Below are 15,946 nucleotides of genomic sequence, written 5' to 3' on the forward strand. Positions count from 1 at the left end.
AAAGTTTAGTTTACTGTGCCTCTGTCTAATAGTGACACGGAAGTAATCCCCGGGACAAACCTATGATCCCCCATCCACTCATCAAGATTCTTCTTGAAGAGAGTCAGTGAGGTGCTCTGCCTAACATGAATTGGAATTCTATTCCAGAGCAAAGGGAGCCTCTGGGTTATGAATCTGTCCCTCCAGCATGTTCTATTTATTTCTGTGCTGAGGTTCAAGTCCCTCGAGCGCGTGGCTCTAAGGGATTTAGATTTACTGAGGTGGAGCATGTCCATTAATTCTGGGTTGGACATAGCTTTATATGTCAGGCATAGATTGCCTCGAAGTAGGCGGTATGCAACTGAGTAGAGCTAGAGTTTTTTTAACAGAGCAGCATATGGCATCTGTTTGAGTCCCTTGATCCTCCTGGTGAGGTACTTTTGGGGTCTTTCTAATTGCTGCAGGTGTTGGGTAAGGTACATCCCAAAAGGGGCATTGTATTCTATGATGGGCCTGATGAGGGATGAATAAAGGGGCACGATTACCTCTCTTGATCTAGATGTGAATCCTTTCATGATGAGGTGGGCTATGTAGAAGGTCTTTCTAACCACTTTGGCAATGTGGTTGTCAAAGGAGAGATTGCTATCAACTTGGGTCCCCAGATCCCTAATTACTTTCTCTGTACTTAATGGGTTACCACCTATGTGGTAATTTGTGGGCACATTGTTTTTGCCAAAGGGTATGACTATACACTTTTTGGCATTTGGCTTTAGACCATGGCTTTGGCACCAGTTATCCGTCTCTGCGAGACCTTTTTGAAGGATGTCTGTGTCAGCTGGAGAGTCAATTATGGCGCCCAGTTTGCAGTCATCTGCAAACGTGGTGAGCCATAGTCCTCCCACGTTGGCCTGTACCTCAGAAAAGTAAATACCGAACAGGAGAGGTCCCAGGACAGAACCTTGTGGGACGCCACTTCTGACCGGTTTCGAGTCTGACATGGCCCCAGTAACTCTGACTCTGTGGGTTCTGTCTTTGAGCCAGTTTGTGACCCATCTTGTGACATAGCTATACTCTGTGGCATATCGTATACTCGGAGGCGATCTCTGCTTAACATACAAGGCCATGTCAAACCCTGAGCTGTTAGACATGCTCCACTTAAAGAAATCCCAATCCCTCAGAGCCACATGCTCCAGGGATCTAAACCTTGTCATCAAAATGAACAAAACATGCTGGAGGGATATGTTCCTGACCCAGAGACTCCCCATACTCTGGAATAGACTACGCATACATGTCAAGCAGAGCGCTTCCTTGGCCCTCCTTCAAAAAGAACCTTGAAGACTGGATGGGAGATGGGAGATGGGAAATTCACCCCGGGGATCACGTTCGTTGCCCTGCTAGACAGGAGTCCAGGGAAGAAATATCCAGGAAAGTGTTATGGCTAGGCTTGTATAGGCCCCTAGGGCCAATAGCCTAGTACCAACCTATGAAACTATATGTGTGACTAAAACCACTTTGTTTACTACACTGCTCACCATGTGTAATGCTTCTTTATTTGAACAGTGCAGCTTCATTCATTATTGCAATCATACACCTGTGACACACAAAGTGAATAAAGCTATAATTGTTGGATACTTGTGTGTGTGTGTGTGTGTGTGTGTGTGTGTGTGTGTGTGTTGGGGTGGGCAGCAACTTTCCAAGTAATACAGCAGTAACATTTAAAATATGTCCCAGAGTTCTCTGTTCAGTATAATTTTTGGCTTTCCTTTGCTACTTATACTAAGATGATGAAAGATACAGGGAGAGATTTTGTGGCTGTATCTTGCCTTATGTCAGTGTTCCAATACTGAATATCTATGCTGCAAACAATGTACATCTTTTTTAAAACAGTGCACTTACGTTGCTGTGTCTTGCTTTATAGTAGAATCAAAAAACAGTGTAGTTGCTGGGTGCGTCTGTGTGTGCAAACAAGAGTTCAAAAGTGTACTTGCTAATATTAGGTCCTGTATCTTGGTTTATGGCACAGCTTCAATCATTGGGGGGGGGGGGGTGAGTATGCAGTGAGTGCTTATATAAAAACTGTCTGTAAGAAATGCTGTCTGAAACATATCCAGAGATGTAAAAGTTTTAGATAAAAGTTAACCTAATATCTATATTAGTATATCTCATAATTGCTGGGGTCCAGCATTAGGGAACATATTGAACTCTGCAAGCTGTTATGATCTGGTAGGTCAGCAGAGTGAAGCAATCACAATGGGATATACAGGGCTGGAATTAGAGAACTGTTTTTACAAAAAAAAGTTATGAAAATTATAAATTTATTTCCATATTCTTTTAACAGAATAGGGTGTGATATAATGCTAGGTATTCTATAGAACAGGTTTGTATTACTAAAATAAAATCACAGTAAAACATTGCAAGTAATGAATGTGTCTGATCATTTAAGATTTTGCTATTAATATTAACAATATTCTACTGTTAAGGCTAACATTACAGTTATGTTGCATAAAGGAGCAATATATATTTAGGGGGGGGCAAAGAATACAATTAGTATTAGTGCAAAAGGTACCAAAACACACTCAGATAAGAGAGAGCGATAACTATTTCTATGATAATGTACTGTATTTTACATCATTTTAGCACAAAGACCAACAACGACTACATAGTACATCACATGTTGGGAAACAAGGTAGCATCCGTCACCTGACACGAAACGGCAGATATCCTCAGTGAAAACATCACTTTTGGATATCCAGGGCTTGAGATAATGAAATACTTATTTTCAGAAAATTTAAAAAAGTATGAAATAATTTCTATACTTGTATCAATAAATCAGAAATGGGGTAGTTTTCTATCATGTTGGGGAGGCTATGCAAGCAGTGAGTGAGTGTGAGAGAGAGAGAGAGTGTGTGTGTGTGTGTTAGTAACCAAATGACAGTAAACACATTTGAGAAAAAGAAACAGGAAAAATACAACTATATTTGAAACATGCTGTATTAATATCAACATTATTACATCTGCACTAATATTTCATGAAAAGTAGATCATGGGTTAAGAAAGCAAAGTGACATTGGCATGCTGACAGGATATGGTAGGTAGCCATCAGTACAAACATTACTAACAGATATATAGGGCTTGAAGTTAATACACAGTGTCTGCAAGAGATTTAAGAAAAAACATGAAATTTTACGTTATCTACATTAATAAAATGAAAATGGAATGTGAAAATGTCATACCAAAGGGTGCAACACATGCAGTGTGGACACACTTAGGAAAGACAAATGCAAACATAGAACTATGTGAGGTGCACTGTATCAGTATCAAGAACATTCTAATATTTACCCTAATATCTCAGGAATGGGAGTTCATCCACAATGGATAAAGGTGTCATCTAAAAGTTCACCTGATTTACTAGGTGCACGCAGTACAGCACTGCAGTTAAAGAGCACCTGCTAAAGGTTATGAAAAATAATTGTGTGTGATTTAAAACTTGTGCTTTCTTAACACAAACACTACTTGTTGCTGTTGAGGCAAGTTCTCAGAGGGAGGAACATGATCCTGAGGTGCTTATTAGTCTGATTTAAATGAAATTAATGTATGTAGCTGTGTTAGATAACCAAGAAAGAAATACAGGAGGAGACTGGAAGATTGCCTTTGAGAGGTGTGGCACAGAAGCCAAAGGGATGGGGTGACTGGTGTGAAGACTGGTAGAGATGGATGAAGGCGGCCAGCCTAGCCAGATAGAATTGTGCAAATAGTTCTATCATTTGTAAATGTGAAATGTTGAACTTAAAACAATGCGGCAACACTGCCATCTGCATTGTAAAGAAAGCTAAGTCAAGCATTTTTGTCTTGATATCCAACTCGGCACAGCTTTATGCTCTCTTAAGCTATCTTAGAAGTGTGTTTTCTTGTAGAAATAGCTAGGACTATAAAGATTAGACAAAGTGTTTTTCTGTGATGTCAGAACTGTACTACTGATTTATTTCAAGTATTTCTGTGTGATCTCTGAACTCTCTTGACTAGCACTGACTGTGTAGTAGAAAGTATTGTCTTGTGTTTTTAATTTATTAAATATTTTAAAACTTTTAACTGTGGCTGGTTTGTGTAGAGATAAGTTAAGCTCTAGAGTACATTGCATATTTATAGAGTTTATTGTACAAAGCCACTCTAATAAGCCTTGACTGATTAGTCACACTTACCAATTGGATAATAATATTGCACAGTAATAACTGGACACCCTTTTAAGGGCATTTGGGTAGCTGATGAGATTAGCTGAGTGGTGGCAAGTGGAACTACCGTATAGTCTGGGTAAAAGGGGCACAGCTGGAGAACCTGTGCCATCCTTCCCCAGGAGTGTCTGTGTGGTTGTATAAACTTATCTCAGAGTGTGTGTGTCAGCTACTTAGGCAGGGACACGAAGCACTGGTTGGACATAGAGGGTGCTAGAAATATTAGCTTGCCCAGCTAGGCTGAGATCTAGACCCTATAGCTGTGCCAATGGGGAGTCTTATTGGGGACCTGGGGAGCAAGGGAGCGACCAGCCCAAGACTGACTGTGATCTGTGTGTGCTCTTAAGGGAAATTGCACTTTACTGTGTGTATTTGTTATCCTTTCCTCATATATGGTGTTAGTGGTGAGGACTGAGGCTCCTTGATTGCTGGGCCAGGGCACGGGTGTCACAAGGGGTATTTACATTTTTTTTGTTTAATTTTTTTCAGATGTTCTTTACATTGTTCGGTTGAGGCTAATTGCTCATCCTGTACCAGCCGTTTTCAGCTGCATTCTTATAGTTTTTTATTCAAACATCTTTTGCCATTGGTTCCTTTCTTGGATTGATGTTACAGCCATAAGTCTGTTGAATTGCGTAGGTATCCATTTCAATTTGGTCTGTAAATAAAATAGCCTCTAATTGTTTTGGGAAGAACTATAAGATCAACTCAAGTAGGTGATGCACCAAATCTAAAAATAAAAAAAGTGTTAAATAAGCAGCAATCATTGTCCAGGAAGTCAATGACTTTGCATGCAGCAAAGTTCAACTGAACACCACAAAACAAAACACGATAGTGGGAGAAGACTGGGGAACCCCTTAAAGACCACACATATGAAATAAAGTCTTGCGTTAAGACAACAGAGAAAAAAAAAGTGATTGCATTATGCTGAGGAAGCTCCCCTCATTTGAAAATAAAATACCATACCACCTGCAGAGCTTACTTACAAAACTGCACTGTTATGACTTTTACATGCACACCCCCCCCCAATAAATACTACATTTTAACCTAAAGAAAAATGAATTTGCAGAACAGCAAACAAAATTTGTATATGGAAATGTTACACATGAAGCAGTAAGCTGCAATTCATCTTTACACAAGATGCTAGCAGAAATTTCTGAATACTTCAGTCTTCCAGGGTCTATATTAGAACATCGAAGTTTCAGAACTTCGAATGTTCTAATATCAACCCTTATTCAGTGAAAGCTGAAAACATAGAACATACAGAACAGCACATTTTTTCCTAGGGGAAAAATTCACTGTTCCAAAACACACACACAACACAAGCACACCAAACAAACAGCAATCCACACACATACACCTAAAATCTTACACCTAACCCTACATTAAACTATACATACACCACTAACTATCCACTTACCTTAACCTAAACCCTAAGGTCCGTCACTATCGCACACTCACCTCACCCGCGCCCTAACCCTAACTCACCTAACCCTCATGTCCACACAATCGCACACATACCTAACCTGCGCCCTAGCCCTAACTCACTTAACCCGCCCTAACCCTCATGCCCACACAATCGCACACATACCTAACCCGCACCCTAACTAACCTAACCCATGCTCAATCGCTCACTTACCTGAACCCGACCCATAACTTTCCACCACAGCGCTGAAAATACCGAAGCAACAGAAACAGACAACTGAATTCTTTCCCTAGGAAAGAATTTGGTTTTCTGTAGCTTCGATATTTTCAGCTTTCGCTGAATGGAGGTCGATATTAGAACATTCAAAGCTTTGAAACTTTGATGTTCTAATATAGACCCAGTCTTCCATTACCTGTCAAACTAAAAGGAAACAAAAAACAACAGGTGTATTATTCACACATCTGTCAATTGCTGTGTATCCCTGTAAATTGGGCAAATTCACATATGCAGTGTGAAAAATGTCTAATTTGATGGGCTCAGACAAAGTTTATGGAACCAGTGGTACATACGTCTTCAACTTATCTGAGTTGGCATAACAATTTGATGATAATGACTGGAGACATTTACAGAGGTTCGTAGGTAATTACTAGGCTAATAACTCCAGGGAGCCTTTCTAAGCCTAGCCACTTTCTAAGTGTATCTGACAAGGTTTGATATATTAGGGCTATTTTAAATGGTGCATGTCCTTTTGGGCAGGGGTGGTCAAGCATTTACAGGTTGCCTATGTCTAACGTAGACACTAGTGGCAGACAAAGGGTACATTTCTGTTTCCCCATCCAATGGTTCAAGTTGCATTTGAATTAGGTTAAAAAAGAAATCTGCTTCACAAGGATGGGAGCCTTGACCCAGAGAAGGGACAATCTCTGAGAAGCACACACCTGTTCCCTCCAACATATCCTATTTTTGCTGCACACTAGCTTTAAGGTGCCTAGACTGGGTAATTCTAATGCTATTTGTTTTTTGGATGTGCAAAAGGTTTGTCAACAGGTTTGTAGGCCAGGAATATATTGCCCTTCAGTAGTCTGTAAGAGACAAGAGTACATGGATAGGGCCTTGAGAAGGCCTGCACAGGACTTGTTTGTTTCTAGATAAGTACCTACACTAGCTGCACTTGTGGGCCATTTTAGGCCTAGTCAATTTCCTCTGCACTTGTGGGCCATTTTAGGCCTAGTCAATTTCCTCTTCCAAAAGTGAGGATCAAACCTTGTACCTTATGTCTATGAGGTAAACACCTTAACCATTATACCACCCCCCCCCCCAATACTCTGTATTCTTTTTTGAGGAGCCTCCATGGATGCTCCAGCTGTTGTATGTGCCTGGTCATGTACATACTGAAGGGGGTGCTGTACTTGATAAGTGGTCCAATGAGGGCAGAGTACAGTACAGCAATGACATACCTGGACCTAGATGACATGGCATCACTTAGAAGTTGTGCAACATGGAATAATTTCCTTACTACCGCAGACACCTGATGATCAAAGACCAGGTTACTGTCTACATGCATTCACAAATCCCTGACCATTGGGTCTAATCTTAGGGGTGTATCATCAATGTGGTAATTTCCATGGGTAGCCCTCTTTCCAAAGGATACTATTATGTCAGGTCCCTTAAACTGTTACAAACTGCCCAAGCAAGTTGAAAGCATAACCCACGATGCTTTGGAACCTAAAAGCTGATGACTGAGTGGCTTGCTCAGGAAATTCTATAGCAATCTGAATTCTGATTATAAATGTTTGGCTGCCTGTTTTTTTTTTTTTTTTTTTTTTTAAATCTGACAACAAATAAGTCGGTTGAAAAAACACAAAAATTATAAAAGTTTGGCTCTTAAGACTTCTACATGTTTAATTTCAAAATGAACTACATTAATAAATGTTGTAAACTGTTTCAGTAAGTGAGCACTGTTGTTGAAGAGGCAAATTTTTCACCCACTAAAATGAAAAGGCTACATGCAATACTAAACAAATACAATGACGACCATAAAGCAGATCTTTTTAAATCAATAAACTTGTTACTGTACCTCTACCCAGTCGAAAATAAGTTCGTCATTTGCTTTCTCCTCGATGATAATTTTTTCTAACTGGGCATTCAACTCATCTGCAGAAAACTGCTTCTTTGAAAGTGCTTCAGATGGACTGGAAGAGTCCAATACAGTGAATTCTAGTTTCTGCAAAACAAATGAAAAAAGATAACAGTTTAAACTGGCTGCAGGAAAAATCCTAGCTTTCAAGGTTTTTCTTTTCAAATGTTGCAGAATCCGAATGTACTTTACTCAGCCTCTGCCCTGATGTGCAACATTTTATACAGGAATCAAATGCTGCACTTACCACATAATAATTCTAGGATGGTTAATGTAGAGCCAAACCCCAGCCTACATAATCATTCTTTTCACTATAGGTGCTCCTTCCCTTTCACTCTGCCACCACATACCAGATTCCCCACCTTCTGGCCCCTCTCTGCACCATCTAATAGTCTAAGAGTTTTTTTTTTTTTTTTTTTTTTAAAACAAATCACTGATCCTCTCAACTTCCAAGATGACTGCAAACTGGACAACAAGTTCAGCTCTCCCAATGTGAAAAAAAGAAATAAGAGATAGGGGTCAGTAACTCTGACAGTTTTAATAAAATTCAGTTACTCGCTACTGGGTACACACTGCCTGGATGCCATCAAAGGAGAGGGAGAGCGCGAGCCTGAAAGAAAATCAACTAGAAAAGTGAGAGAAAACACTGAATGGGAAGAATCCTGCAGCTGTTCATGCTCCAGCTTTGGTGCATGATGTGAGTTTCCAGTAATCGAGAGGGAAAAGTCAAATGTACTCTGAACTGATTAAAATAAACGAAACACTGAAGGAGTGTATCTACTCAAACAAAATGGATGGGAAAAAAAGTTTTAAACATACTGAAATGATAAAACTGCAAAAAATTAGAGCTCAAAATGAAGAAAAGGTTGGCTAACTATGAGACTGCTCTAGTAGAGATGTTTCAATATGGTAGAGTTATAGAGGTCAGAACATGCAGGGAAATCCTGAGACTGTCTGCTGTACCAGAAACACTGGAAGAAACCGCCTGCATTATTTTTATGAAAGCACAAACAAGCAACTGGACTGGTGTTCCATATCAGGATTTATTTGAAAAGGCAGAGTATGTGTTATGCTCCAAACCTATTTATGAAAAAGTAGCCAAGATCTGTATTAGTAAAAATGCAATCATACCAGCAGAAAGAAGTGATCATGACAAAACTGGGGGAAAAGGTTAAAGCATTACAACTGAAGACTGTGTTTGTGGAAAACGATTATTCACTGTACACCATGCAGTAGAGAAGCAGGTTTATTCCAGCAGTCAGAGTGTGTAGACAGACAGGTATGAGATTCAAACTGCTGTACCCAACTATCTTCAGAATATTTTTACTGCAGGATCAAAGTCATTTTTGATGTAGAGCAGCCTAATGAGGAAATAACAAAAGTTTGTCCAACAAAAAGTGAGCCATCAAACAGAAGGGGGCTCTGCTTTCTTCTGACGATGAAGCTTAGAGAGAGACTTTCCAGTAAAACCTTTGTCAATGTTCTATAGCAAAATACTTGCTAAACAAAAAAATGGTACAGGAGCTGGCTAAAAGAACCAGGAGTACCTTGGACTTGATGCAGAGACTGGGACTGTGAGATGGCGATGAACAGAAAGAAGACCAGCAACACTGAAATCAATGAATAAATGTGAAATTATACAGCAATCACATTTGGGAGGGTGGCCTAAGGTGTAGGTACACACACACACACACAAGCAGTAGGGTTGGTCCCCACAGGGATAATTGGCTAGGCTTAAAATGGCTCACAAGGGCAGTTAGCTTAGCACTAAGCTATTTGTGAAATATGGCTTTACAAGAAAAAGTGGAAGGATTAGACTTTTGTTAAACTTAAGGGGGAAAACACATGCATGTCCCACTTCTTGTCATTAATGTTTAGGAAGACACTGGAGGGAAGGAGAAAAAAAAAAATAAAGTAGCCAATTAAAACCATTTTTTAACAGTACTTGTATAAAACATGCCAGGATATAAAATGCATGTTTTAGTAAAGATTTTTCAGTTATTTTATTGGATAAAAATACTAAAGCACCTTTTTTTCTTCGTTTGTAGTTTTAAAAATAATAGGCATTTAAATGCAAAGACAAGAAAGGCTGGTCAAAAGCATTTTTAAATTAACATGCTGTAAAACTGAACTGTTGAAGGCGGATGGGTTGTAAAAGTGCACAGATTATAATATACATACATCTGTGTGTGCGCGCGTGTGTGAGATACATATATACACACACACACACACACACACACACGTAAATATACACATGCGTACATATATATCTCTCTTACTTTTGCAATGGTGAATGTCTGGATTAAGGCCGTTGGCAATCTAACAAGTGTTTTGTGTAAGCAAGTAAATAAGACAACAATGAATGTAACGAAAGGTTTTCCTCTGGCAAACAAACGTTCAGTGTTAAGTTGAGAGGCTTTCAGAGATGTGCATTTGGTACTTGGGTTTGCATGCAGACAGGCCGACTATAGGGGGATGTAATAAAAGCCAGAGCACTCTTTTAGGACTAGAGGTTAATGGAGAAGTAGTGACATTGTCAGAGAGATGAAGAAAGTAGACAGGAGTACAAGGAGATGAGGCATATGGTGAGGTGTATGAAAGGCTGGACACTAAGGAGGGAGGAGTGGACCTGTACTGATTGGCTAGACAGAGGGACCGAGCTGGCAAAAATATGCAGCAGGTTAGGGTGATAAAAGATAACGAGGGGAACCTACTCACAAGCGAGGAGAGTGTGAGATGGAAAGAGTACTTTGGGGGGGGGGTTGATGAATGGAGAGAGAGAGAGAATTTTGGATGATGTGGTGATAATGAATCAGGAAGTGCAAAGGATTAGCAAGGAGGAAGTAAGGACAGCCATGAAGAGGATGAAGAATGGAAAGGCTGTGGGTCCAGATGACATACCTGTGGAAGCAGGGAGGTGTTCGGAAAATGCCTGAGGAGTGGATAAGTGCACTGGTACCAATTTTTCAGAATAAGGGTGATGTGCAGAGCTGTAGTAACTACAGAGGGGATAAAATTGATCAGCAACAGGATGAAGTTATGGGAAAGAGTAGTGGAAGATAGGTTAAAAAGGAAGGTGATAAGTGAGCAGCAATATGGCTTCATGCTAGGAAAGAGCACTACAGATGCAATGTTTGTGTGACTGAAGCAGATGCTGCCAGCACAGCTAGCTGGAATTTTGTAAATAATTATATGCCACTTATGAATATCAAACTAATTTATATAAGATGCTTGTGTTACAAATGTATTAGAACTTTTAGTTATGTACTCACCATAACTTTAGATGTTTGGGATCCATCTCGCCTACATTCTGTACTGATGGGCTTGGAGCCGATCCTCGGCTCCGACTCGGCATGCTATGCTATAGAGCGAAGCCTCTAATTGGCTGAGCTATTCTTTATCCCAGGATGCACCACCACTAATCCCCCAGATCTTGTTTGTCCGCATTCATGCACACACACATAAACTTGTTTATATAACATTGCCAGATGTTTCAAGATGAAACAATAGAATTCGGACCGTCCGATCTCTTCTGATCTCCAAGGTAGGGGGAAGGAGGGTGGGTTATTGGGAATGTAGGCGAGATGGATCCCAAACATCTAAAGTTATGGTGAGTACATAACTAAAAGATGTTATGTGATACTATCTCGCCTACATTCTGTACTGATGGGACAGCATCCCTAGCACCTAAAATCCTGGGTGGCTCACTGGAAAACACTCCTGAGCACTGTGGAACCAAATGAAGCTCGCCCCCGAGATGCCACATCCAATTTGTAGTGGGAAATGAAAGTGTGCGGGGAAGACCACGTAGCCGCAGCACAAATGTCACTAATGGCAAGCTTAGAATGGAACGCTATTTAAGTAGCCATAGCTCTTGTAGAGTGAGCTTTGACAGAGGTCGTAAGCTCTTTATTAGAAGAGGAATAAGCTTGACTAATACAGTCCCTGATCCATTTGGCAATAGTGACCTTTGTGATGGCTTTGCCCAATTTATTATCCGAAAAAGACACAAACAATTGATCTGTTTTCCTTGTTTGTTGAGTCCTGTCTAAATAAAAATGCAACTGCCTGTGAACATCCAATGTATGGAAGATGTATTCCGCTTTGAGTACTTTGGAAAGAAAACTGGAAGTTCTAATGACTGTTGCAGGCAAAAACTGGAACAAACTTTAGGGACAAAGGATGGAATAGGCCTGAGGGATACTCTATCTTTGTGAAAAAACAGGTACGGTTGTTTTACAGATAGAGCTTGAAGCTCTGAAACCCTTCTGGCAGAAGTAATCGCGACCAGAAAGGCAGTTTTCCAAGATAGAAATTTCAAATCACATGTTGCTGCCAGTTCGAAGGGGGAGGAGGTTAAGGCACGTAATACCACATCGAGATCCCACGGAGGAGCAGGATGAGAAATCGAAGGTCGTAAAAGCACAGCACCTTTCATGAAGGTTTTACACAATCTGTTGCTCATTAAAGGTGGGTTTATAGATTCATGAAAATTGGAAATAGCTGCCAATTGGACCTTGATGGTAGAGACTGAAGAACCTTGATTGAATAGGGAAGATAGAAATTTCAGGACTTCCGATACAGGAATAGTGATGGGATCCAGACCTCGGAGTTGAGCCCAAATAGCAAATCTCTTCCATTTGCTAGTATACAATTTCTTAGTGGTAGACCTGTGGGCCGAAGATAAGATATGTATGACTTCCGGGTCTAAGGTATGATTCCTGACTATAGTCAGAAGAGGAGGAGCCAAGCTGTTAACTTCAAAGTGTGAAGGGACTGGTGGAGTTGTCCCGACTGATGAATTAATAGGTCTGGGATCTGATCCAGGAACCATGGACCGTCCAGTGTATATTTCCGAAGATAGGGGAACCATACCTGACGAGGCCAGTAAGGGGCAACTAAGATCATCTTGTTCCCCAAGTGAGACGCCTTTTGGATCACTCTGGGAAGGAGGGGAACTGGGGGAAAGGCGTAAAGCAAGCCGGTGGGCCAAGGATGGGCTAACGCGTCCATAGGACTCTCTCCCGGAGCTGGAGTGAGGGAGAAGAACTTTCTGCACTTCGCATTCAGCGGGGTTGCGAAGAGGTCGCAACAAGGAGTTCCCCATCTGCTGAAGATCCGAGTTGTCACTGCATCGTTCAGAGACCACTCGTGAGGAGAGAGGATAGTTCTGCTCAGTCTGTCGGCTATCACGTTGGATTTGCCAGGGATATGGGTTGCTATCAGAAAATGTCTGGTCGCCACTGCCCATTCCCAAACTCTCATGGCCTCTCTGCAAAGAGGGTAGGATCTGGTCCCTCCCTGCTTGTTTAGATACCATACCACTGCCATGTTGTCGGAATGAACGGCAATTATGCCCTGAGGGAGGTAATCGTGGAGGGCTTGTAGAGACAGAAGCACCGCCCTCATTTCCAAAATGTTGATATGAAGAAGACTCTCTTCTGAATGCCATTTGCCTTGGACTGACCTGCCCAGGGAATGCCCCCCCCCCACCCCATCTGGGAGGCGTCCGTAGTCAAAGTGGCCATAGGAGGAGGTGGAACAAAGGGTCGTCCCCAATTCAGATTGGAGGGCACCAGCCACCAGCGAAGGTCCCGCTTGCATGTTTCCGTGATCTGAATGAGGTGACTGAGAGGAAGATCCTGAAAGGACCACTGTGTCGAAAGAAGCCACTGGAGAATTTTCATATGCAGTCTTGCTAAGGGGACTAGAAGAACAGTGGCCGACATAGATCCCAATAGCTGCAGGACCATCCTGGCTGGAGCTTTGGATCTGAGAAGCAAGGCTCGGACTTGAACCTGTATGGTTTGTATCCTTTCTGTAGGAAGATAGACCCGCATTCGGTTTGAGTCTATCTCTACTCCGATGAATCTTATGCGCTGAGATGGCAGCAACACAGACTTTGGCCAATTGAAGGTAATTCCAAGGGAAGTGCCTAGTGATATTGTGGCTTGTAGGTTCTGCAATAGTAGACGCCTGGAGGTGACAGTTAGGAGCCAGTCGTCCAGATACGGAAACACCTGGAATCCTAGACTCCTCAGGTGAGCAGTCACGACCGCCAAACATTTGGTGAACACCCTGGGGGCTGTGGTGATACCAAAGGGCAGCGCACGGAACTGAAAGTGACCGTCTCCCAGGCTGAAGCGCAAATGTCTCCTGGACGCCTGATCTACCCAGATGTGGTAATAGGCGTCCTTGAGATCTATGGAGCACATCCAAACTCCTTTCTCCAGCAGTGGGAGAATGGATTGTTAGGTGACCATTCGGAACTTGGACTTTTTGACTGAACGATTTAGAATGCTGAGTTCCAAAATGGGCCTCAAGTCCCCGGTCTTCTTTGGCACCAAAAAGAATCTTGAGTAAGTCCCTAATCCGATCTGGTCTGCGGGGACCGGTTGGATGACTCCTTTTTGAAGCAGCTTTGAGACTTCTAAGGCTGCAATTTCCCGTTGACTGGGTGGCGGGTCCGGGATTTTCTTGGATGGAGGTGGGGAGTAAGAAAAAGGGATGGCGTAACCTCCGGCGATACCTTCCCAGGCTTTTAGGTGCCTCGAAAAACGACCCCCGACTGGCTCCGGAGCTGCACAGTCGGGCAAACCTTCAGGGATTGTGGAAGGCTGAAGAGCCACGAAAGGACTCGCGGTCTCCAGTGTTGCGGGGGCCTCTGCCGCCTCTGGGACGGCGTCTTCCAGAAAAATTTCCCCCTCCTCTGCCTCTAGAAGGGGGATCGTCCTGCTGTGGGGGATAAGGCTTCTGGGATTTGCGGAACCACATTTTCCCTCCTCTTTTAGCCTTGGGATAAGGCCGAAAGGGAGTGGAAAATCATGCCCCTACGGCAGTCAAAGTCTTTCCCTCTTGCTCACAGCGGGTCAGTGTGTCTTTTACCTTGGGTCCAAACAAAGAGGACCCGTCAAAGGGGGCGTCAGCAAAAGAAGACTTAAAGGCCTCCGCGAAATGACACAGACGGAGCCAGGCTTGCCTCCGTAGAGCAACGCCTGTACCCACCGCTCTACTCGCCCCCTCGGCTGCATATGAAATGAGCCTCATGGACGAGTTAGATATCGATGACAGGGTCGACAACTGAGAGCTAACCGTCTGGGCCAGCTGCTCAGGTAGGTTACTCGAGAGGGAATCTGAGAGCTCCTTGACCAGATCCCTCTGCAGTCTGGTGAAGTGTGCCAAATAGTTCAGGGACCTTAAGGTAAAGGCAGCTGAACTAAGGGGGTGCGATTCCCGTACCGGTCCATGCTCCTAGACTCCTTATTAGGAGGATGTATGGACGTCGAAGCCTCTGCCACATCTTGCTGGGTAGCAGATGCCACCACCAGGGCATCTACAGTCATGCCTTTAGTCAGAAATTCCTTCTCCGGGGGTGCAGACAAGAATTTATTTGGGCGAGTAGGCACTGGTTCCACAGAGTCTGGGTGTTCCCACGCCCTTCGACAAATCAAATCTAGGAGCTCGTCTAAGGGCAGAGACACCCAGGAGGCGGAGGGCTGAGCCCCGAAGGCCTTGAGGAACACCGACTCGTCAGCGGAAGGGGGTTTGGAATTCCAGCCGCCTCGTTGCTTGAGGACTTCTTGGATGTCTGCAAAGGAGACATCATCCGAGGACGACTTGGGGGACCCCTCCGCATCATCAAGATCGGTGTCCGACGTGAGAGACTCATCGGGGGAGTCGACATGCTTCCTCTTGCACGATCTCTTCCTTGGGGGTTCCTCCAAAGATGCTTCAGAAGGACCCCCAGGAGGAGGGGAACCCCACTGGGGGTGACCTCAGGCCCCAGGGCTCCGCTGTCTAGCGACAGGGGAACTACAAAAGACCCAGTCTCCGCACCTAGGGAAGGTGCCGGTTATACCGTGGAGGTAGCCAAAGATGATTTGGTCAAAGCACTCCTCATAGCTCTGAAGGCCGGACCGCAAGAGTCCTGAGAAGGTCCAACCCCCGGAGCCACGACAGTAGACGGAACCCCCGCAGCCGATGCACCGAGACGGAGGCTCGGAACTGAAAACATCGGTCCCGAAATGTCCCCCCCGGGCCCGACCGAAGAGGTCCGTGTACTAAACACCGACCCAAAGGCCAGGGTTGGAGTGAGGGTCGGAATCGACCCGAAAATCTCCATCGGCTCCACCAGTACCGGCTCCAACGGTGCCGAAGCTGTTGGAGGAGGAATCA

At 43.3% G+C, this 15,946-nt stretch overlaps 1 protein-coding gene across 7 annotated transcripts in view; it reads right to left on the reverse strand.

Annotated features, from left to right (window-relative positions):
- Positions 1–15,946, reverse strand: part of EIF4G3 (eukaryotic translation initiation factor 4 gamma 3) — a 3,593,176-nt gene that overhangs the window by 256,597 nt on the left and 3,320,633 nt on the right. For all 7 annotated transcript variants that reach the window (XM_044063163.1, XM_044063168.1, XM_044063165.1 and 4 more), the window contains one exon: positions 7,712–7,858. In XM_044063163.1, coding sequence (XP_043919098.1) covers positions 7,712–7,858 — 147 coding nt within the window. The remainder of the gene's footprint in view (positions 1–7,711; positions 7,859–15,946) is intronic.

Source organism: Protopterus annectens, chromosome 2.part1 (assembly GCF_019279795.1).
Source record: "Protopterus annectens isolate FY-2018-M chromosome 2.part1, PAN1.0, whole genome shotgun sequence".
Lineage (NCBI taxonomy): Eukaryota > Metazoa > Chordata > Ceratodontiformes > Protopteridae > Protopterus > Protopterus annectens.